This window comes from Syngnathus leptorhynchus, chromosome 4, assembly GCF_054491065.1.
Source record: "Syngnathus leptorhynchus isolate UIUO chromosome 4, UIUO_Slep, whole genome shotgun sequence".
NCBI classification, from domain to species: Eukaryota; Metazoa; Chordata; class Actinopteri; order Syngnathiformes; family Syngnathidae; genus Syngnathus; species Syngnathus leptorhynchus.
In genome coordinates this window covers 17,541,809-17,567,230 of record NC_141198.1, presented here as the reverse complement: position 1 = coordinate 17,567,230, position 25,422 = coordinate 17,541,809, and the positions used below count along the sequence as shown (strand labels likewise).

General features: G+C 42.6%; 1 protein-coding gene across 2 annotated transcripts in view; it reads right to left on the bottom strand.

Moving 5' to 3' along the window:
- The window catches only part of arb2a (ARB2 cotranscriptional regulator A), a 92,447-nt gene that overhangs the window by 22,438 nt on the left and 44,587 nt on the right, over nt 1-25,422 (bottom strand). For both annotated transcript variants that reach the window (XM_085910448.1, XM_085910449.1), the window contains exons 9-10: nt 6,481-6,597; nt 2,250-2,334 (exon numbers count right to left, since the gene is read on the bottom strand). In XM_085910448.1, the coding sequence (XP_085766574.1) occupies nt 2,250-2,334; nt 6,481-6,597 (202 nt within the window). The remainder of the gene's footprint in view (nt 1-2,249; nt 2,335-6,480; nt 6,598-25,422) is intronic.

Here is a 25,422-nt window from a genome sequence, read left to right as displayed (position 1 = left end):
GGTGCAGCACACGATGGATGTTGAAGAGGAGAGATGTATGGCATAAGAAGCCAGTGAGGAAGAGAAGAACCGATGCAGAAGCGGCAAAGACTTGTCTTCCTTTTCCCTGTCTAAGCAGTCCTACCGCCGTAGACGGTGCAGATATCTACTTTGTAGGATTAAAAAAAAAAAAAAAAGTTTGGCATTAAATCCCGACCAAACCGGCCTACTTTCTAGACGCAGCTTCGTCTTATGACATTTCTCCTTTTGAACGAATGCAACATTGATTTTGTTTTTGTAAAGCTGTCTTTATGGTGTCGTGCGATTATTTCGAGAGCATACAACTTTTTCCAAGCGACTGCTAGTGGGAACAGGTGGATGTGTGTGTGTGTGTGTGTGTGTGTGTGTGTGTGTGTGTGTGTGTGTGTGTGTGTGTGCCAGTCGCGATTGAGTGCCGTTTTCTGTCGCTAAGAAACTACATTGCGCGAACAGTGACAACCCCCACTTCTTCCACACAAGCTCACCGCATGCTCTTTGCATAGCAACCCCGACTGGACAATTCACGGCAGCCGACGAGGTGACCGCGCGTTTGTTGATTGAAGTGCCGGGCCACGGCGTCCTGACAGCCTTCCCTCAACCTCGTCACCTCTGCCGCTCTACCGCGACTCTCGCTACAATTGCCGCCGCTTGCGAACCTGCCGGGCTGCCAAGGACACAAAGACCACCGAGTCAACCTTTGACATCCGAAGCTTCTAGCAAAAGACCAGAGACAAGCTGAGTTGGCAGCTTTGTTAACAGGCCTGTGCCGGGATTCCTTTCAGCTCGGTTAAAGTCAATAGAGCTCGAGTCAATAGCGTACACATACAGATGGTCGCGGTGTCAAATGGTTTAGCGCTGCGACCGTACCGCCGTTCATGCCATGTTTGGAAAAGTGGGGGCGGCATATATGGACTCAGAAGGCGGCTGCTCTTTCAAGACGCATTAAACCCCAGAGCTAAAGTGACATTTGAACATGAAATACTGGATGGGTTCCATAAATCGAAGGCTAGCTGACATTTGAAGTTGCTGATTCACTGTTAGATGCGGAGACGTACCACCCACGCAGCACCATGTGGAACACGCCGCTTTAGTGGGCCAGATGAGATAGCGGCCATTCCAGAGGAATCCAGTGACATGCCGAGCGTTTGGAAAAATGACCTATACTTTCACGAGCATTACGCACAAGAGATATGGAGGGACTAAACCACAATGTCCTAATTCAGGGACAAAAGATGTCTGACAAGGCACCTGTGGGGTTCCAACAATAAAAGTCTACACCCCCCTGTCAAATGTCAGGTTTTACCATGTAAAAATATGACACCAAGAAAAATGATCAAAAACGGTCTCTCATCTAAGAGGGAAAATGAGATAGCAGTTGCATAAGTGTGCACACCCTCTCATAAATGGGAGTCAACGCAAACCTGCCAAGAACGAAAGGGCTTTTGATTGATCCCTAATGAATTGATCCCAAACACGTGGGGAAAATGAATTAAGGCCCAATGGAATGTACGGGAAAATGTTTCATATTCACTGGGAGGTTGGAAACCAACAAAAAATACAACTGAGAGTTATGGTTCCTGACTTCCCAGTCTTTGTGAGGCTTGAATGGCCTTTTGAGCTCCTTTGCACAAATTCTACGATGTATGTCAGTCTTCCAACAACACTTGCAATCATCATCTCTTATCAATGGTCATGTCGAGGATTACAGCTTTCGTCTCTAATCCTACATTAAGGATGCATTCTCATGATGGCTGTGACATCACCAAGGCCAGCTCGCCGCAGAGAGGGCACGAGGACAGGAAGCCAAACACCACGGGGGCGGATTAAGCGTTGTCGCCGAGAGAGCGGATGATGAAAAAGAAAGAGGAAGCCAGCGTGTGGATAGAAATAGAAACAAAATCCGAAAGAAGTGAAATACACCGTGGATTTGCTTTCTTAGATATTACGGCGCAGCTTGAGTTTCTCTGGTAAAGATCCAAATCAGTCAGTCCTCTAATAGAAGAGCTATGATCAACCTAAAGCGTTTGATTGCACATTACCTGTAATGTAAATAACCAAAGTGGACCTCAAAACTGCCTTATGCATTTTGTACACCCAAGGTAAATCCACTTTGGCTGAACTCAATTTGAAATATGATCTTACATTTACATTGCAGTGCTGAAAGCGATCCCTCAATTAAAGAAAAGAAAATACCCAATATTGTACTGTGTGGGTTTATTTAGATATGGTACCTGCAGAAACGCGTGGGCAATCTGGCAGCATGGAGTCCAGCGGTGTGTCCAAAGGCTCTGGACTTGAGACCCAGTTGCAACAATGCTACAAGGACACACACACACACACACACACACACATTAGGTATAACTGTAAAATGTAATGAATCCAAGGAATAAAAAAGTGTAGCATAGCAAATCAGCAATGTTCATCTTTGTGCTATCCCACAGAACTGTCCATATCAGCTTGAGAAAAGTCTTCGATAAATATTATGGATCTGTGCAGGCATACCTAATGAAGTGGCCAGTGAGTGCAGTCTCAAAGAAAAAAAACACTTTGATGCAAATTGAGATATGACAAAAAAAAGACGTGGAGAAAAAAAAAAGGAGATGGAGGAGAAAATGGAGATGCGAGAAAACAAAGACAAGCTGGAAAGGGGGGGGGGCGAGAGAGAAGAGTGCATGAGTGAAGGAAAGGGGAGGGGGGGAGAGAAAGAGACAGGAACAAGCAATTAAAAGCTCTGTGACATGTTGCTTAGACATCTTGCTGTTTGTTTGTGTGTGAGTGTGTGTGGGGGGGGGGGGGGGTGAGGCCCAGTGCCACGGTGGATCAGTGAGTACACTGGGGGAGGGAGTCTGCCTAGTTTGCTGACCCATAACCCCCCGCAAACACACGCAGGCCTCTCAAAACCCCCAAAGTGTTTGACAGCACGATTGTCAGAAACAGGAGTGGAGCTCTTTATCTACTTTTGCTCGCTTCATCTTCCAGATGCCTCTTGCAACATTTTCAATAAAGTCAAACATAAAAAAACAAAACATCTGAAACACATAATGATGCTTGGTCACATATGTTTCACACAAATAATGAATTCTGATTGAATATTGCAGATGCTTACATGTTCAAATGTCCTTTCAGAGCAGCTAAGTTAAAAAATGTGAACGCGAAAGCCAGGAACGGAACGAGAGAAGCGGCCAAAATTGTAGAAGGAGTGCGCAAAAGACAAAACAGAACTGAGGGAGGTTTGTTTTAAAATATCCGTAGATGGTATTAAAACTGTCATAAATACAATTTATCGAGAAGGGAGTCAACTGGCTACGTTGGATTAGCTTCACTAATGTCACGCTGAACAAGTCTTTGCTCAGCTGCTTGGGAGTTTTTATTTTTTGGGGAGATGGCAACATATCAAAGGTTGTTTTACCTCGTCGGAGACCATGTGTTTGTGTGAGCGCTCAAGCCCGGGAAAGAGGGCGGCCGCGAAGGAATGCTCGGAGAAGACATTGGCCTGATAAGATAAAAGTTAAATAGAAGAAAGCCAACATGTAAAGAGATTACAACGTGCAGCTGGCGTCCTTCTGAATCACTGCTTATCTGCTCTTGTTTACTTTCACCCTGGCCCATTACAACGTTGTGCAACAACTTTGTGTGTCTGCTGCTGCGAGTGAGGGTCACCCTCGTTGAATGGTGGGGGGTCTCCAAAAGCATCCCGGCTAGTTTGCATTTTTGCACTCAGCGACCTTGACTCCCAAGGCCCGGACTGACACATTTACGAGCCATCTCTCACTTCAGCTCCACCCCGAACACCCGAACAGGACAAACACTACATGTGCGCCTGTAAAATTGCGTCGTATTTTTTTATTCATATGTTTTCATTTTTCTGTACCGATATTAAAACACAAAACACGATGTTAGCCGAAGGCTAATTTGACCCATCTGTTGTTGATGGGAGCTCCATCAAAACAAATATTTTCTCTTACTGCCTGTTTTGACGTGCGTTTCTTCTCTTTTGTCCCACCGACGATATATTTAATTCAAGCTTAGCGACAAATATAGAAACTGGTGACGGAGGTGATTATGATGAAACATCTGCCCCGTGTACACAAATCCTCTGCAAATATCAACATGCAGAAATTCCATTGGGACGTGTGTGCAGAAATTACTGTTATTAAAATAAAAGCAATAGGCTCATGTGAGATTTGTAGCGAGCCAATGCAGGGAAATAAACATGAATTTAAACTAAATGCGGGCGGGGAAAAAAAAGACCCGCACTGGAATGGGAGGGAAGGGAAAGCAGCGAGGCTCCTCGACTCCTTCTCCCTTCACCTTGACCATTACCGCCAGGTCGGAAAAGATTTGTCAAGGCTACAAATGTGCACACAGTGCTGCGGGAGACCAAGCGCCACATAAAAGCAAAGCCTGCCGGCTGGGATTTGAGAGCCGTGACAAAAACATTGCATGCGTCCTAAACAAATAGCATTGTCGCTTCAAGTCACGCCAACCCACCAATCAATAGCACCCAATCAGACAGTCCGGAACTATCAGATGCATGACGGTTCCCCTCTGATGCAATGTTATGATCGGAGTAGAAAGGATGAGTTGCCTCAACCTAGACATACTGTTCTTCTATAAATAGCCAGAGACTAATAAAGGACCAGCAGTTGTTTGTTCCCGATCCGTTCACAACAAGAACATTTGATTGACTGCTCTTCATCAACACTTGGAGCGTTCTTCTCGTACGATGCGTCAACACAGGTTTACCTTTGCACCGAAGTGACCAAACAATTAAGTCACGTAATTATCTCGCTAATGAATCACATCACAGCGTGCTGTTGTATTGATCCCGAGCTCAAGATAAACAAACCTGTGTAGCTTGTATACAATTGCGTGTGCGAATACACCTGCCACTATTTTATTGATTCAGTCTCTTCGCAAGCCGACTCGACTGAGATGCGAGCTGGAAACTGTGCACAAACTGTACAAAAAGTCTCCAAAGCCATAAAACAGCTGTCAGCCACCAACTTAACTTCCCAGAAAGTTGCCCGTCTTGCTCTCTTGTCCAACCCGTTCTCATCTTCTCGACTGGCTTTCTATGGATTAGGATGGTTTATTCATGATGATACAGTAGTGTACCGTGTGTGTGTGTGTGTGTTTGTATAAGCTCTAGGCAGGCCACTAGAGTGTGACAGCAGGCCAGCACTGTGACAGGAGACACCTTGGAGACTGTGACAGGCTGCCAGCTGTACGCCATCATTCACATTTCCCTCTCTCACACACAGTAATGTTCAGTGAACTACTCATCTTTCTCCACATCCATCTCTTCATCTCCTCTAGTCCATCTGCATCCTACCGGTCAGATATTCATCCGTTCTTCTCTTTAAAGAAATTTGAATTTTTGGTCTCGAGATCCTCAACCTTTGTTTGTACTTTCTCCATGCTATTCACTTGAAATTGTGTTGGCGGTGACGTCATTTGGCCCTCATCTGAACCATTTGGTCCATACAACCCAACCCAGCGGGCGCTGATCTCTAAATCCCATCGCCTCCTTTTTTACTCCCCTCTACTCCTCACCATCCGGCGACCTCTCTGACCTCAGAGGCAGGGTATTATCTCTGTCCGAGGAGAACAGAGCAGTGTACTGCTGGGGTGCCCCGACCTCACATGCACCCACTGCTGTGGGCACCCATATTTATACACCACCTCGAGCATTAGCAAGGGTCACTGCTAGCTTCACTCTGTGGTGTGAAGCACCATCTGTGCGCGTGTGTGTCTGATCACAGTGAGCAATGCCAACACTGTGATGGGCTTGTTAATGCAGTGCACCTGAGAGGGGTGGGTCACTTTTGGCATCTCTGTGTGTGCTTGTTTGTGCCTATGAGATTAAATGGAATGATGGTAAAACCACCTCGGACCAGAACCGCTGTGACCCTGTGGTTACATAGATGAAGTAACGCTATTCAGAAAAAGTAAGGTCGTTTGGGACAAATTTGAGGATGAACCTATCATGCACTATCAACTAAGATGTAAGCTATTTGGCGTGCTAAGATGAAAGATATTTAGCGTGACGTGGTTTTCAGCATGAAAAAAACAAAAGTTGCAATGCAGGGGAAAAAAAAACATATTTGATCAATTACTAGGTTAATGAGTACAAGAAAATTATTTTTGCCAGTCTCTTTCCTCCTGGTGGACAAAAGACGGCGATTTTGGTTCTACCGTTCTGGGTAATCAACACAAATAGAAAATCGTTTAACGTCTCAATTATACTCCGTCCCGTACATCCCTTGGATAGATCAAAAATAGGAAATGCAAGACAAGCGGGACAGCGCAACCTTGATTTTCAACGAGTCAAACCAACACACACAGCAAGGGATCTAAAAAGTGGGAGGCTCATATTGGACATAAAATGAAATGAACATTATTTTCTATCTGATGATAACGTAAAGGGGTTCCTAATGTTATGACTGCTCTGTGTTTTACCTGCTGCATCCAGTCCTGTGTGCTTTTACTGGTCTCCTGCAGCCACATGCTGTGAGCCGAATCCGTCAGAGCCACGGCACACACTTTGTTCCTTACCTCGGTTTCCCTCTGATTCATCTACAATAAAGAGCAAAAAAAATAAATAAAAATCAGTATATGATGTTTACCGCTTGCCAAACGACGCATCGACAAAGCCGATATATGACGGATGCGTTCCGTTTGATTTTAACAACGATGCTACGTCTTTTGACAACGGTGGCTACAAATGATTATTATGCTACCCGTGGTTATAGCATAATACTATCGTGAAATATGAAAGAGCCTCCCCACTATAGCGTGTCCTTGTCACGTACTGTGCAAATGTCCTTCCTTGTGCACGTTCAAATACCTTGGCTCCCATTCTTAATACCTTTTCCCTTCACATGTCACAGAAAGTGGCGTCTGCAGGACCATCTTGCTATTCCCCTCTGAATGTCAACGCCAAGGAAAATGTCACACAAAGGACTTGTTACCGTATGACAATAGACTTCCCACACCGTTGGAGCCACCCCAAGGAGTACTGGAGGCAGACCTTGGGAGTGAGCCTTTTCAATGCGCTTCACATTAAGATAAAATAGTGAAGAAAAGAGTAACAGGGCTTACAACAATAGGTTAACAATCTCTTGCTCTGTACATTTAGTAAGGCGAGTTAGTAGGGAACTATATTTGATTTATGGCTGGCACATTTTTACATGCCAACATATAATATCATATAATCCTCCATATTTTGTTCGGAGATACAAGATGCTGGACAATATTCACCATACCACAAAAGACAATATCTATGCTCATATTTGTTCCCTTACATAAACTCTTACAGTCATGCACACACCAAATCATCTGCAGCACATTCCCCTCCATGCATGGTTGAAGAACTTTCCATTGGCATAACAGGGCCTGTGGGAGTGAGTAGCAAAGTCAACCCTTTCAAACTTGAAGCGTCAGCCAAGGTCCTGTTTTCTGGCATGAGCCAGACAGATGAGTCCCCGTGTCAAAGTGGGCCATAAGCAGAGGCCAGGAAAACTTTACTTATAAAATCCATCAAAGGATTTATGAGTCCAAACTTCTTTTCATTGTTCCGGTTGATGGATGAGTCTTTATGTGCAGTTATTTTAGTCGCCTAACAAAAATCAGAATGGCTTTGGGAATTGGTCGCTATAAACAAAAGACAAACTACCAACAGCCATTGTAGATTAAAAACATTGATCAACATTGGTCATTGGTGACATAAATTGAACTGAGACTACACTAGAAGGAAAATCAAGGTTAATTTAGAGTTAATTAGTTCTAGCTAATTATAAACCCAAACTACACATCCGTTTTATGGTGCAACCCCAAAAAAAAGAAAAATAAATAAAATGACTGAGATGATGTAGTTAAATACCTGACTTTCAGATCTGGACAAGGCAAGATGAATAATCTGAAGCCAGGCTGCCTCATATTGTGTTCTTAGTCACAACAAGGCAGTAAAAACCATTCTTCTTTGCAAAATGTAATTGCTTTGAAATACAACAATAGGCCACGTTGTTGCTTCTCTCGAAACGGGATACGCTCTCTCTCACGTTTCACCATGATTCCCCATTCAGAGATCCATCCCAATTCAAAGACACTTAAGCCATGTCATCGCTTTGCTCAAATTAGCAAGAAAAATACACGTGGCGCGCTCCCAAAACACGACTTCTTGAATAACTCCAGCCTCTAGCTCAGCTCAGGCTCTATCAATCAGCCCCTTTGACAGCTCTCATTGCTCACATATGGTAGGCTGTTGGAACATTTCAGTTAATAGGTTGACAAATAGGCTCTCAAAGCAATGTGGCTGTAAATTGCTGGGAGAGTTTTTCGCTTTTCAAGCCACAATGATAACTGTGGTTGGTAAGAAACAACCATATCTGGCGTTCACTTTCAACGACACTCAAACCGTAATTTGGCTCAACTACATTCAGCGCACCATTAAGGAGATCTAAACATGGGAAGTTCTGGAGAATAACCAATTTAAAATGAATATATTTAAGCATAAGAGCAAAAACATTTACCGTATTCATAATAAATCTGTTATTGTAATGCAGATGACTTGTTTGCTTGTGTTAGATGAAAAATATAAAATATCAGGATCACGGACTTAGAATTTGTCATTAAGATTCATGATTCACGCTCCCAACTCTCAACAACGTTCCGCGGACCTGGTTAAGGTATTTGAAATAATCCTACAAAATAAACAATAAACAAGATCTCCTCGGTGGAGGTAACAATGACGCCACATTCTTGCAAGTGTTTTCCGCAATGTTGGACATGCCGATCCGCTCTGCAAACACATAAGCAAACACAGCAGCTGTTGTGTTTCGTATCGGACGGGCAAATGGAACAGAAACATGTGGATAGAACTTGTTGAGCTAAAACCAACATGCAGATGTTGAGGGATTTCTCTGCTGGCTTTTTTTTTTTCTTCCTGTAATATGGAAGCAGCTGGATATGCAGAGGAAAGTTCAGGTGGGGGTTGGCCATGATGGGTCTTGACTGGAGATGAGCCAAAACTGATATATCGAATAATGAACAGCTCCGATCGACTACTTCATGTTTCAGAGTAGCACATAGTATGAGTAAATATTTTTGTCGGGTTACTCCCCTCATTGTGATACCAATTTAAGTGCAATTCACTATCCTCTGAGCCATGAAAAGAGAGCTGAGTCACCTGATGACCATGACTCAACATCAGCCCTGCCCCGCATCCACTCAAACTCTGGATGAACTATAAAATCCTTTTTCCCTCTGCTGCTCCCCCGTAAAAAGCAGTTCTTTTTCTGAGGTCTCTGAAGTGAGCCCGGTTGCTATAGAGACGGAAACATCACAGATCTTTGACCCCCTGGTTGGCAAAATTCTGCTAAATCCAGCTTTTCACGGATTCCATGAAATAGCCAACTCCTGCAAGAAAACGATACACACACGCACACACACTGTCTAGCCTTTGACCACATGGCATTGTTTAGCCATTTACAAAGCTAATCTTTTTAAACAAAAATATATTTAACGTCTTAACCCTTCTTTCACTGACGCTACATCCAAATACCCAGACCACAAAAAGACTTTTTTTTTATTATAAGAATTATTTAGGCCTTTGATAATTATGTGTCAAAGGCAGTGAGAGCCACTCGATAATTAGACAGGGGGGGGGGAATAATGGTAATTCACAATGGAGATCCCCTTGGGGAGATAGGCAGACTCATCCCTAGAAAGAACGCAGACGGGTAGAAAAGAAGGAAGCCGGCCGGCAAAGACATCAAGCTCGTTTACTGTCAGAAAACCAATGTGAAAAGCCACAATTATAAACAGAGCGCAAGTGCAAACAGAAAGCAGAAAAATAACAAGTGACAGAAGGGAAGAAGAGTCCAGAGCGTGAAGATAGGAAAGGGAAGAGCTTCATAACCATCCACTCGTGCCCGGACTGCACACAGATAATGTCAGACTACCCAGTGAGCGCTGGAGCACTGCTTAAATATTTGATTGATTAACTGTCCCGTTGCCGCCAGAGAGTACCAGGCGAGCGGCGAGAGCAAACACACGCCAAACAAACAAACACGCTGGAATTTAGACAACACATAAATCTTGACACACACACAGACAAAAAAAAATATTGAAACAAGAGAACACACACTTAGTGGAAAGTACCGCAAACTCTACAAAGATACAGTAAATGACACAAGCTGGAAAAATAAACATCAAGCACGATTGACTGATGCTTAAGATGTTGTCACCATAAATCAATAGAAGATAACAGACTCCTGGAAATGATGACATTGCAATGTGTTCTCGGGAATTTCGTGGGGAATGGGACTAAGTTCAACTATTTGAGTGTGACCAGCAGTGGCAATGAAGCCCATGCCACACTTTTAATGGATAAACTTTAGCTTAGAGCTAGTTTAAAAAATAAAATAAAAATTCAGCTAGATCGTCAACATTTGGAGAATTAAATTCATGTCGAAAACATTCATTATACAGTTACCGTACTTTTCCAACTATAAGGCTGAGTCTCAATGAACAAGTCTCCATTTGGGACATTCAGGGAAACAGCCTTTCATGAACACGGACCAAAGTTGACTGGGTGCTCCACTACTGGGCCGCTTCATTCGTGATTCATTACGACTTTTGACGTGAGGTCACCGAGAGGTGGACGGTGTTGTGGGTGCGGTGTACTCAAGCGCTCCGACGTAGCGAGTGTCATCCACTTACATACGTAAACACACTCATCTCTGGCTGTGAAAACACAGACACCTCCCCCCCTCCCCTCCCCGTGCTCCAACACCCTCCACGGGAAGAGACAACACCAGCGCTTCCTGTGGCTTTGATGCCGCAAAGCCAGGTCCCCTGTCAGTCCTCAGCTTCCTTTGTCTTAACCGCAGGAAGGAAACCCTCTGCAGCACCATGCCACGGAGGCCCTCGGGAGCTCCGCCGAGTGTGTTTGTGTGTGTGTGTGTGTGTGTGTGTCGAGGGGGTGCGCGCACGAAGGTCACATGCATTGAGTTGCTGGCGTGAACTCTGGCAGTGGCTGTAAAAGGGAGGGAAAGTGCAAGAGGGAACGGCAACAACTTCCTCCTGGCTTTCCTTTCACCGCTTATCGGCACATGCACCATGGAGGGACCGTGAGGGAGAGTGTGAGGAAGTGAACCTGGAGGTGGGGAATTAGCTGAGTGACATTGTCAAAGTCCACCAGGGCAGCTCACGACCGAGTATGTTCAACGTGCGTGTAAACATGCACACGCATGAATGGGAGTGGAAAGGAAAAGGAAGGGCAATAAATATTTACTGACACAGCACAAGTGAAGAATGGTTGTCCACTGGTGGAAACAAAAGGCAGAGGATGAGAAGCAGCGTGCCAGGAAACCTACCGGCTGCGGGCGCTGCGCCTCGCTTGTGCCCGTATGGAAACAAGAGGAAGATGGGGAAGGGGGAGAGAAGAGGCAAGGAAGGGGGGGGGGGGGCAAAATGGGGTTGTGGGTAATGAGTGCTCATAAACAATAACAGCCCGGCGGAGAGCAATTGCTGTACACTCAAGAAAATGGATTTAGTTTCTTGATGATTAATTTGAGTGAGAGTTTTTATGTGCTAGAGCATTGGGTCATGCATAATGGTACGTGCAATGTTGTTTTTTTTTTTTCCTTACTGCATTACGTCCACACGAGTAGTGCCCAGTGATTCGTCGACATCATCACAATTATTTTAAACATACTGGGAAATTGTTGGCCACAATAATATCGAATGAGATTCAGTATAAAAATAAGGATGCTTTATGTTGATAATAACACGGGGCAATAGCAAATTTTAATCAAAGATGGATTTATGTGTCCCTTAACATATTTCTGATGCTGATTAAAAAAACAGCTTGACTTTTTTCCTAATATATTAAGTTATTGGGATATTTTCATTTTTTGCTTGCACAGTACATATTTTACCATAAGTAAAAAAAAAAAAAAAATCACCTGTTGCTGAACCTAACATTTACAATTAAATAATAATAGATATAGTCTTATATATTAGATAATTGCTAATATATTATTATGATTATTATGAAAACCTAAAAAAGAAACAAGGGCAGATTTTGAACCAGCACAAAAAAAATCTAGAAAAGTGTACTTGCATTAAAAGTCAGATTGTGATAGTTATCACAACAAATTTCAAATAATTTCCAAGAACTGAAAGCACAGCAACATCTTCTAAACCTCTCACAACAAAAGACTCCTGAAAAGTCACATTGAATTGATATTGACACAGTTAACAGAGGAGACAGTTGAATAAAATTAAGAGCATCATATATTGTTGAATGACAATAATTAGAGAAATTTGCCAAATGGACATTTCTAATTAGACAGCCTCCCTTAAAAAAAAGTAGATTAGCAATGCTGCTTTTAATTAGCGTCCTGCGTTAATTGGAATAAATCGGACTTAAGAAAATCAGTCCGATGTACAGCAGCCAGCGTCTCATCATTCCCCAATCAACAGGCCACATTAAATTTGCTTTTGTGCATTGGAAACGGGCCTCATCTTCCTCTCCCTTTCTCCTTCTCCTCTTCCTTGTCTTCCCAAGCCTACGGCAATGCTGTAAAATAGAAAGCTAACCTCAATATTTTCCCTCACGGTGCTGGGACTTGCTGGCCCATTAAATTCTCCTTCCCATGTGTCAGCTTGCACATTTCCACCATGAAAATTCCGTATAATTAAAGTTTCTTAATGATTTATAAGCTATAATAATAGCCCAAAGTATTTGAGAGCAGGTTAAAGGGACAGCCTCCAAGTGGACGCAAGGCGATGACCCTGTTTTAACAGTTTCGGATGGGTGACTCTCTATTGGAGACCAGCAAGGATCGGGCCAGGGGAATAGAGAGGGAGGGAGGGAGGGAGGGAGGGAGGGAAAGAGTTAGAAATGGAGCGGGCCTAATAAGGGGTGTGTCGAGAAAGGAGCCCAGACCTCTGTGCGCTAACTTAGGGTGAAAGTGAGGCCTCTCCGAACTCTGGCAAGGAGGAGACAGCTGACGACCGACCAACAAAAGCACACGCAGATGTTGCTGTGCACAAAATCTGAAAAAAATACTGGAGGAAAGTGATATTAGAACCGCAGAGGAAATGATAAAAGAAAAGCGTGAGACTAAATTTGTTAGCGTGAACTAAATTTGATGAATTATGATTTTGTCTTAGTGGGACAAAGCATCAATACATGAAAAAAAAGTGAACAAATAAATACATAAATAACTATATCAACATACTTTATCATGTTTTTTCACATATACACAACTATAAGACACTTTTTATTCAAATTTATAAAGCGTGAATAAGTGTGCTCCAGATATGGGACTTTATGGATGGTCCTGTTTAGCGGGTGATGAATGACTGTAATTTTTGCTGTTGTTCCCCCCCCCCCCAAAACCTCGACATAATAGCATTGTATATATGGCACAACAGTGCTGTGTGTGCAGTGGTTTATGTTCTAGTCTGTTGTTGGCTTTGTTAACAAAGCCAATGTCTTCCGCTACTTTAATTAAAAATATGTGGCTCAGGTTGAGTGAACTCAAAATTGCAAGGCAACAAACTGAGTTGGGCAATTCAACAACAATATTTTTTTGTTTTGCCAATGTGAAAATTGGCTTCCTTGCATTTGTCCAATTTTAAAAAAGTAACAACAACTTCAGAGAAAACCATTTCTTTGCTTTGTTGTGCTAACTGCTGCCATATTTGTTTATTACAGTGTAGTCAAAAGTTATCAAGCATGTTCGAGTGGGGGCATCCTCGGTCAATTTGAAAACTGTTTTCTAGGGCCCCTGGTAGTCTCGGGCGCTTGGAATTACGTACATGCAGAGATGTTTATTCTCCGTCGCTTTTCCAATAGCAAGGATGATGCAATTGCCACTTAAGAAATCTGTGTTTTTTTTCACACTCCACCAAAGCAGCAACAATGTGTGTTACAGTGTGAGTGTTGATGTGCATATCTGGCATACACACACACATCCAAGACAGTAACACACTGATTGTCTTCACTAACTGCCCATAGTTGGCATGCAGCTCGCCATTTCTCAAGTGCGATGCGCTGTGAGAATATTTGTAAAAGTTTCACTCACATCCTTACACCGGAACTATTTGAGAGATTGTGAGCAGGTAAAAGTTGACTTCATTAGGAGCTATTGTGAAAAAAAGGTGTAACGGATAAAATAATGCTAGCAACATCTCGGGTTGGACACATTTTCACCTTGGCTGTGAATGAAGAGGGAGGAAGAAGCAAATGAGAAAATAACAAATGAGAAGGTGCCATACATTAATGGCAAAACAGGTTTAGGTGTGTGTGTGTTTGCGTGTGCGTATGTGTGTGTGTGCGTGTGTGTGAGAGAGAGGGGGGTCATCAAGGCTGCAGGAGGAGGATCTGAGAAGGATTAACTTCTAGAGCCACTCCAACCATCTCTGAATGAGGAGCTACCATGCCTAAGATGGAAAAAAGAATGGAAGAAAGTTACGGGTAAAAGGGAGGAAAAAAGTTCTTCCTTGCTCTTATGTTTTTTTTTGTTTTTTTTTAATGGTCCTTAATATTTGCTTGTCTACTGTGCCACGGGGGGGGAGACATTATTAAAGAAACAGGTTGTGTCATCCACATGTACTCAAGGGAACAAGGACATAAGAGAGGCAAAAATACAGGAGGCTGAAGGAAATTAATGGAAATATATAACCATCTGAAATTAACTTTTCATTGCCACTAGCCATGATTTTAAACAGCCTTTCTGGAAGAAAGAGACTTGAAGACATGTTACAAATTGGAGTGACTGAGAGGCTAACAAGGTAATTTGCCATATCAAGCAAACACTTTGCAGTTCTAAAGGCATTTACTTTTATAAACAATCGGATGAAGGATTCAAAGATAAAATGGAGCAAATTACTTGGATGCTGTTAAGTATTATAAATTAATTTGTCAAGTGAAACCCAAAGGGGACAAAAATATGTGGATTTGATTTTAATTATGTAACTTTTTTTTTCTGTTGAGCTACAAAACACCCAAATCAGAAACCACACAAAATTGACCAAATGTCTGCATTGGTTTACATTGTAATAATACTAAAACTAAAAATGACGATTTAATTTTCATTATTTTTATTTTATTTATTTTTACAATTTTATTGTTACCATTTCTGGTGATATATATATATATATATATATATAGTTTTATATATATATATATATATAGTTATATATATATATATATATATATATATATATATATATATAGTTATATATATATATATATATAGTTATATATTTATATTTAATATATATTTATATTTATGTGTGTGTGTGTACTGCTGATTTAAAAATTGCTTGTGAGTAGTAAAGTTGCTTGAGAGTAGTGTGAGGGACACTAATACACAGTATCTACTGCCATACATATTTCACTATAAAGTATATTATTAATCTTTTTAAAAAAAGCAATTAAATCAAAGTGGTATAGCGCCTGAAGCTATGAGGACTGTCATTTCTGCTGGAAATGCCACAGAAGATTACAGCTAGGTTTGTGGATTCCATCAACCCCCTTTTTGATTAGGGAGTCAATTATTTCTCATTACTGAAGATGCTATTTCTGAAAAAGACCTTGTCAGTCAATCATGCAAAAAGTCCTCGAAAAGCGTGAATAAACCATTAAAGCGAGGGAGGCGCATCAGGGGAGGAGAGGGGGGGGGGGCGCTGTTGGAGGAAAGCACGCTGACCCCTTTCCTCACCCAAACTCCAACTTGTAGTCAAATTACCTTTTTAACTATTACACCTCTGTCAGGTCTTTGTCGACGTATGGTAATTCGCGCTTCCGATGGAGGACATTTGAAAGGAAAACAGTATATTTATTAGTTTATCTCACCCAAATGCATTTAGGCAGAAGCAATGCGGTGATTATCTTGTCATTTTATCGTTGTTTGTCTAAGTGTGAGTGAGCGTGTGTGTGAGCCATGGACAATTCCCGGCAACTTGATATTTTGTGTGTATATGATCAAATGTGAATGCATACATATATATCGCATAAATGTATTTATTTGTATATGTATGGATGCGCGTTAGTGCGAATGTGTGTGTACGGCGCCGATGGCACATTTCTCCCGTCGTCTTTGTTCTGTGTTGGCTTTGACACCTCAAAACAAAAGCGCCACTTCAAGTCGTCCAACCCCATCCGCACACTGCCTGGATGGGAGCTGCCAATTAGCACTATCAAAACACCCCACATCATCTGTCTGCTCTCCAAGAATAAAAATAATAATAGGAGGAAAAAAAAAAAAATCACATTATGCAGTGGCCATGAGGAAACGGCGCATGTGTGCAGAGTCACAAAAGTTGTATGAATGCACTAAAAGAGGGAAGGATGCTTACTTTGCAAATCCCCAAAGTGTCAAGTTCTATATCAGTCTTTGTTTTTTTTGACTAAACAATGCAGTCGCTCCCGTCCACTCGCTCCTTCCTACCTTTGTTTAACGTCATGCTCGGTGAACAGTGTTTGGCGTCAACCGGGCAAGCCAGACACTGCCGCGTGACCCAAGGGACCGAGGGCCAACCTGGGCAGCGAGACGAGGAGGGGCTACTTGGCTGTCACAGAGAGTCAGTCGGTCTCTACGGGTTAGAGGTGAGCGCAAGTGTCTGGAAGACGACTTGTCGCTCCTCTCCAGCCTTTTTCATTAGCCTGCGGACCTGCGTTCAGCTAGCAGAAATGGCGGCTGCGAAGGCGGGAGGAAAGGAGGGGGGGGGGGGGGTCTCGCAGACGGGTGCGGAGCAGAGCGCAGGCCCCGGTGGCCACCGGAGACGTGCTGCCAGGCTGTCTGAAAGCAAGTCCGTGTCATCCATTACAGACTGGAGGACTGTTTTTTTTCGAACAACACACAAGACACACATTTTTACAAACAGACTAGTTTTGGATGCCGGAGAGGAGACGGGTAGCAAAGGACAGGCAGTGCCCCCTAGTGTTTGACAAAAACTAGACCAAACAAAGTGGCCGCAACTAGACGCATCAAGACACTGGACGCAAAGCGACACTTAAGGAGGGAAGGTAGCGAGCGGTGAGAAGGTCAGAACACAAGTGGCGTCGCATGAGCGATAGCAGAATTGGGAAGGGAGGGACATAAGTTCAGTGTTGGTGTATCCTCCAACCATGTTCTTCACAGGTACTGCAAGCTCAGGACGTGTTCCTTTGCCTTCCCTGGATGTGCATTGATGAACCCCCATTTGGAGTTATTACGCAATTAAACACCCGACGAAAACAAGTGGACACGTTGACATTGTGAGCTTAATGCTAGCAATGAATGGAAAACCTTATTGAGCGGCTAGAAAAAACTAGCGTTGGAAAACAAACACATGCTGACAAGGTTTAACAATACTCACAGGCGTATATATTTCCTGACCTGTGAAAAATGAGTTTTCCTCCATTTCTACCTCGAAGAGCCCAAAGACGCAACAGTAGGTTTAATTTTATTAAACCTAATACATTTTTAATTTACTTGTAACAAATTAAATTTCTAGTTGTTCTTTTAAGTTATGATTCAAGTTTTGTTTGTTCAACAAATACTAAAGTTTGAAATGAGTGAATATTATTATTACTACTATTTTCATATCCAAAATAGACATGATTATTATTTGTTTCTGTAAATCCAGCAAATTTGGAGCATATTTAGCTTCTCCGTGGCTCGAGCTGTACGATCCTCTCTCTCTACCTTCCTTTTGACTCTTTTACAACCCTCATCGTATTTCACACCACATAAAGCCCTAAAATGGCACATAAAACAGTTCATCTCCTTTCACTCTCAGCTTTCTGGGCTTAAAAAATTAAATATGTTTTTACCGCAAGTACATAACTAAAACGCCCTACGGAAAGGGGGAAAAAAAAATGCCATAAAGAATTTAAACAAAGGCTTGCCATACGTATTGGAGGATATAGATCAGCTCAGAGACAAAGTTGGCAATTGCAAGCAGCCAAAAGAGATCGAGGGGCCTTTTTTTTTTTCTTTGCTGTCAATCACTTTTCAAATGTAACAAAAAAGAATGCCACTAAAACGTATATACAAACAAATCCATGAGCGCACGCAAATTGAGGTCGCGCATTGATGCCGAGGGTTCAGAGTTCAGGCGAGCGCTGAATATGACAAAGCAGATGTAAGCGGAATAGCAAAAGAGGACTAAGACGGTTTCAACTTCAACCCTGAAGTCACTGAGTTCATTGACATTTGCACCTCGCTGTTCCTCACAGCCTTTCAAGAAAAGTCTTAAGACGTTTGAGCTCAGAGTGAAACGGGTCACAATCGTAAGGGAGATTGAACGTGATCAATTCAAGCCATGCCCACGCGGCAATTTGCAAATGCATTTGCCCAAAGCATTCCTCTTGTGTATCCAAAGTGTTCTTAAGGAAAAATTAGCAAGGAGGGGGAGGGAAAAATGACAAGTGACAAGCGATTCATTGGAGCTGTCAACATGTCATCTGTGGCACATTCAAAGCTGGCGTCAAGCGAGCGTATTCCCTCGCTGGTGAAGGTGACCTGGGTCATAACCATCTGACTCACCCAGACACAGCAGGTGAACGCCTGGAAATGCCACAATGAGAAGAATGGAAAGAAAGGATGCAAATGCAAATAACACAACAGAGAGGAGGGCAAAAAAGCTATAATACTTTTTTTTTTTAACCACACAATGTCATTTGCATTTTTGGAGTTGGATTCAAATCAGCTGTCATATAATACGTAAACATCTTGAGAGTTTACCGTGGCAAAAAAGTATCGCAATTGGACAACACTAATATATTGGTTGAAGTTCTACTCACTGATGTTTAGATAACGAAGGGGGGGGGGGGGGAGACTATTAAAAATATTTATGGGACAAAGAGATGATGAAAAACCAGGAGCGATGGCCAGAAGCTCAATTGCGACCTCACTCAATTCAGAAAGACTGAAAACGCAAACTGACGCTACAGAGACATGTCGCAGAAATCAACGCAGGCGTCGAAGGCTTGTTTGAAATGAATGACGGCGTGAAGGAGGTCAGAAGGAAAGAAGAGGGAAGAGAGCTGGACCTTGCCTCGGAGGCTACGAGCCAAGGGGAAGCTGGAGAGCGGCAGACAAAGCGGCACACTGGAACAAAGAGAAGAGGTGCATTGTGGGGCTTTGAGCCCTGTGCTGCCATGGTGGAGTAGCAAACAACGTACATAGGAACAGTATTTGATGATATATATTATAACACAATTAACCCCCCCCCCCAAATTATAGTTTATTTATTTATTTATTTATTTATTTATTTATTTATTTTTATTTTTTTCTAAAATATTTTTATAAAGATTAAAAATTGGATAACTAGGAATTATGCTGATTCTTTTGGAGAACTGTCCACAAGAAACGTATGAAAAATGTTGAAGGTAAATTTTTCCATCCATCCATTTTGACATGACATTCTTTTTATCAGCCCTTCCTCTTTCCGCATCCCTCCCTCTTCTTCCGCTAGGTTTGCTGAACCAGAGCTGCAGCTGAACTCTGGGTAGCACTGTCTCCAGGAAAACAGAACAAAACAAAAAAAGTGATCAATGTGAGAAGGCACGAGGCGCTCATGGACAGGCCAATCAATGGTGGAAAGAACCTTGCCCAGAGCCTTATGCAAATGGAAGCACGTCCCGTAACCTCGGGAGTGAACATGCGCACTAGATCAATGGGATGAGGCTAGGACCTTACAGCGAGATTGGCCCAAGCCAGTAAATATGTAATGATGAATCCCTTAAGATTTCAATGAACTCGTATGAACGAGCCTAGCTTCTTACATTACAAAGTGGTGCCGAATAAAAAAAAAAAAGATTACTAATTCTGAAAAGAATTAGATATGACAGGGATCGGGACGGTCAAGAACAATCCTTTGAGCCTCGAGAAGAGATTGCTATTTCACTTCCTCTTGTCGACACAGAAAAATAAGACGACAACAAGAGAGAGGCTTATGAATGGGCCTCTCAATAATACTTGTCGGGATGAGTTTCTATTACATCGCCATGGTAACAAGAGTGTGTTTTGACAAATAAACTAAGGAGAGTGCTTGGACCACATAGCCAAGATGCTCAGATATTACAAATGATCCTTTTACTCCATAACAAAGCACATTGCATACATTTGATGAATAATGGCGTCGCCAATGATTTCAGTTAGTTCTCCTTCGACTGTTCATTATAGGAACTGTGCACGAGACTTTTGGTAACACAAAGTAAGTTGAAAAAGAGACAATAAGTTATAAATTCAGTGCGATCCAAAAAGTTGGAGACGTATAAATAAATTTGAAAAAACAACAGACAATGGAAACAAAACATGGAAGTGATTCCTGAGGCGTATTGACCGTTGCTAGCTTACAGTGAAGAGCAGCGAGGCCATGTCTGCCTCTGGAAAATGAACCCAAGTCAAAAAGCTAGATCATAACACAACAAACTGTGTATGGGCATCAAGTTGGCTAGTTTATAAACAATGTGAATGAAATTAAAGAGATGGCATTGAGTTTGGAATTGCCCTCGGTTGTCGGAAGCCTCGGATGATCTTTGAAAGCCAAAAATAAAGAAAGCTAAACTCAATGTAAAATAACAACGATGATGAATATAAATATGTACAAACAATATGTAAGACTTTGAGTTTCTGCGGAAAAGTTGACAGAATGGATTCTAAACAACGCATCACGGGACTAGGTAGTCATGGATCAGCTTTTCAGTAGTATTGATACATACAAAGAAGACACTAACTTCAATCGTTTTTCATCGTGTTTTCATATACTACATCCTTCCAGCCACTACTTGAGGAAATACATACAGAGTCAAAGAAAAGAAAGAACCAACATCTACGTTATTATTGACTCATACAATTGAAATACGGATAACATTCGAAATCACGTGCATGCTCGCGACACATGGCCAAGTTAGCGGCTGAATGAGCGGCGCACCGTGACACGTTAGCTAAAACCCCTTTGCATTGATACTTTTTAATGAACCTTGATTTTCTCGTCAGCGCACGTGCACCTAAAACACGTTACGAAATAGGCTCAATTAAAAAACAAATTCAACACAAAACACACCAACGTGCAATCGGCGACAATATTGAAAGAAATGAGTTACAACCCCTCCACGCATTTCTCGCCTGGGCTCGGCGCTACAAATGTAATCTAGAAAGCAAGGAAGCTCCCAAAACATAGAGAGAAACACCAACAAAGGTGAGCATAATGGCGTTGTATTGAAGGGAATACTTCACAAAGCCTATTGTGCGAGTATCCTTTTCAGGCGGCAAACCCGCTGTAATTTGGTCTGCGTCATCTGCCTCTAGTCACAATGCAGCACTACAGCTTTGAAATGGATGGCAAATGAAGGCCATTTGTACATAATCACAGCAGATAGAAGAATTCACAAGCCCTACAATGTGTTGTTGAGGTAAAAAGAAAGACCTTGGTCTATCTGTGGCAGGCGGCATCGCCGAGCTTTGGCGAGGGAGCTCTTTTCTCTAGAAACAAGCAAATCAATTCAAATCAAATCAGCTTGCAAGCCGTGACATTTAAACAGTTCAATTTACATCCTTATGTTAAGAGGAGAGCCGCTCTCCAAGATGCCTATTCATTCGCCGGGAAATTAGACGTCTATATTTCACGCGGTTAATAGAGCAAATATGCCGTAGCGGCGGCGGCGAGGAAGAAACCGCGTCTTTTTTCGAGCCGTACAAAGGGCTCGCCGTGTATGTCATTATGAGCGACGTACAAAAAAAAAAAAAAAAACAGAGGGGAGAATATACATAATATAGACGAGACTGGAACGTTAACGCATTCAGGGGCGGGCGACACACACACACACACACACACACACACACACGTTCTCGGTGTCTGTCCTGAGGGCTGCTGTCCCGCTGCGAAGGCCGGCAGCCACTTTTGTCATGGTGGTCCTTTTGTTTCACATCAAACAAAACGCCACAGCTTTGCATATGGCTCCACTAATTTCTGCTAGTGCGCCCCAGTCATTTATCATCGCCTCTCACCCTCTCCTCCTCAGTTTTTTTTTTTTCTTCCTCCCCTAACGTGGTTCTGAGAGCTGCTAACCACCAAGCTGTTTTGTTTAGGATGATTCAGGCTTCTCCGGGCGACCATTTCCACGCATGTAAATGCAAACACGGGCGCACGGAAGCCCGCGGACTAGTAGAAGACGGACACACAGCCGCATCAGAACACGCGGACGGACGCTTTCACAGGAAACGGCACAATGATGCACCGCTTGCGAGCCCGCTAGCTATTGAGATTCAAAAAAAAAAAAAAAAAAGGAACAAGACATCTCTTTAGCCCTTTTCCTGAAGCAATAGACATGATAGCACTCTAGAGTTTAGAGGGTGGTTGAGTTGTGCATATAAACACCAAATGAAGAGATTTTCTATTACTAGTCCCAGTACTGTATCTCATTTCAGTTTGCTTTTTTTTTTTCAGGGGCATAACATGTTTCGTTAAAATGGAATTAAAAGCTTTTCATAATCTAATTACAACCAATATCCAGTTTTGGCTGGATTTAGCACTGTGTTAATTTTTTTTAGAAAGTAGTTCTGATACGTATACTTGAGGAAACAAAATGGTACAAAATCCTATTTTTATTAGCAGTGTGAGAGGAAAAAAATGGAATGAAAATGTTTATTGACGGCCAGTGGCGGGCGAGATTTAAAAGTAGAAGCTAGCGTTAAACATGGAGAATTATTCTCTGTTCTCTTTTGTTTGGTACATTCATTCAAGAGAACTCCTTGTGAGGAATAAACCTATTTGCAGTCTGACTGGGATCTGTATCGTGTTTAAAAAAAATAAATAAAACATCACTCTCATGACTGTGCATTGAGTGGCCAGCTTAGTGCCAGGTGGTGCAAAAACACAGGAAGAAGCTTGGAAATGGGCAACCTCCGACAAGAAGACATTCGGGAGGGGTAAAAAAAATATTAATTTAATACTTTCAGTGTTTCACGGGATTGTTCACGACAAGTTCATTAATCGGGACTTTGTTGAAAGACTTAGGCTTTGTGTCTCGCATGACTCAATTAATTTTTGATGTCCTGATTAGATAAATATAAAGACATACTTTGATAATTATGTAAGGAAATGAAGATGATAATGTAGGGGTTCAAAAAGTCCAAAAATCGTCATCAATAAACCATTACAAATGAAATCCCTGTCGCAATTAAACAAAGGCAGGAAGGGGATTGGAAGCGCGAGTGTTTTCACTGCCCGCTGTTACCATGCCGGTCATGAAGCGAGAGTCCTGCACGGAGGGCAGAGTTGGCCCGGCTGCTGCCCCGAGGGTCACCCCGACTGGGCGAAGGAGGCGCCGGAAGGACAAAAGAAATGCAAACAAAAAAGAAAAAAAAAAGGGGAGAGAGCTACAAGAGGAAAGAAAACAGTGTTGCTAAGTAGAACCAAGTTGTCCAACTGTTTTGCTAACGGCGTTCTCTACAAAACATCGACGCTTGTTCACTTTGTACACATCAAGTACGGATGAATCATTTTTAAAAAATGGATGGATGGTGGCACCAAGAGATTTGGCCGGTTTTGTCGGACATGTACGAGGTACGCTCATTTCAATACTTGCAGCTGCTGACTAGTTGGCACCCACACACTTGTGTGCAATAGAGACAGATGCCTTCTTATATAACATCTTATATAAGGCTACCACATCCTTTCCAAAAAGACTGCTCGCTTTTTTTTTCACGAGCTGAGCACATAGGTTAGAGCGGGACAGGCACCTCTTCGGGAACATGACCGCCGCCGCCAACACTTTGGCTTCTAAGCTCACTCCTGGCGATGAGGATGGATAAAAAGACAAGATACAGATGGCGGACTCTTTGGTTTCTGTAGTTCTATCACCGAGATCGCTATTTTGTTTTTTTGACGTGAAACTCATCAGAAAACGGAGCTAAACATACACATTTTTAGTGAAGCCAACTCAAATCAAGTCAATCAAAAAGAACCAGAAAACCATTCACAATCACACGTTACACAATCTCACAATAACACGAAACACGGTTAACACTTTGTGTATATTCTGTAAAAAATTGTATTCATTAAATTTATATTTATAATATTAATTCATATTATTAACTACTTCTGTGTAAGATTTTGTATTAAATTCTCATGACAATCATGTTAATTCCGAAAGGAAAAAAGAAGAGCTGCAACAGTTAAACGAAATGGAAAGAAGGGTAAAAGGGTGAACATGCCATGGTGGGTGGTGGTGGTGAGGGGGGGGGGGGGGGGGGTTCGCAGAAAGAGCAAGCAGCCTTTTGCCCCGTAGCTTCTCTTCCTGCACTCGCAGTCAAAGACAGTTAGCTCCTCTTTGATGTTTCTATAATTAGTCTGTACGCAGTGTTTTTAAAACAAAATCAAATTGCAATGAAACACTTGAGCGCGCCACACAGGGGTTAACATGCTCCGGAGCATGGGGGGGGGGAGGGGGCGAGCGGGAGAAATTAACAGCGGGCCCTTTTGATAGGCTTGATCAGAAATGTATTTATTAACTGCAAAGGGGAGCAGTAATTAACCCGAAGACAGCTTGTTTTCTCTGGGTCTTCTCATGTGTCGAACGGTTCATCCCGCAAGGCTCTCCACGCACGCACACACACACACACACACACACACACACACACACACACACACACACACACACACACACACACACACACACACACACACACACACACTCTTCCCATCCCATCCCGCTGGACCAATTTCTCCTCAATTAAGTAGCTGGTGTATGTGTGCTAGGGTGCGCTTATAAGTGCATGATGTAGAAAACGAGTTGCTTGAAATCTTGCGTATTTCGTGCATATGATCTTTCCGCCCAGCAAGGCTGGTGGAGCGTATTTGGCTAAAAATGTCAGAGATCAGGGAGAGAGCTGCCACCGTGTATCCGCTTTCCCAATTAGTTTCACGTTGGAAGGAATCGCAACAATAATAGACAACAGAAGGTGGTAAGGCCTCCAGGGAAACCTGGCGCTGGCATTTACCAACACTGTCACTTAAAATGAACAAAGGATATCTTTCAGATCTTTGTCTTGATGTTATCATCCCCATACCGCAGGAGCTGTATGTAATGTATTTATATACACGTGTGTGCCGGCCGGCCGGCCTGCCTGCGTGTGACTGATTTAACAGGGTTCTCGCTTGACAAGGACATTACTTAAAAGAATCCAGCAAGAACCTCGCAAAATCCTTTAAATACCCCGAGATGCTGAATGTGGGAAGGGATACAAAGGGAAAGAATAGCCATTGGTCGCCGCACAGTCCAAAATGCCCAAGAGATTGTGATGGCGTCGCCGACAAAACACGGCATGAATATTTAGCAGACAAATTAAAATGACAAAATAGCAGGGAGAAAAGAATAGGCCAGGTAAA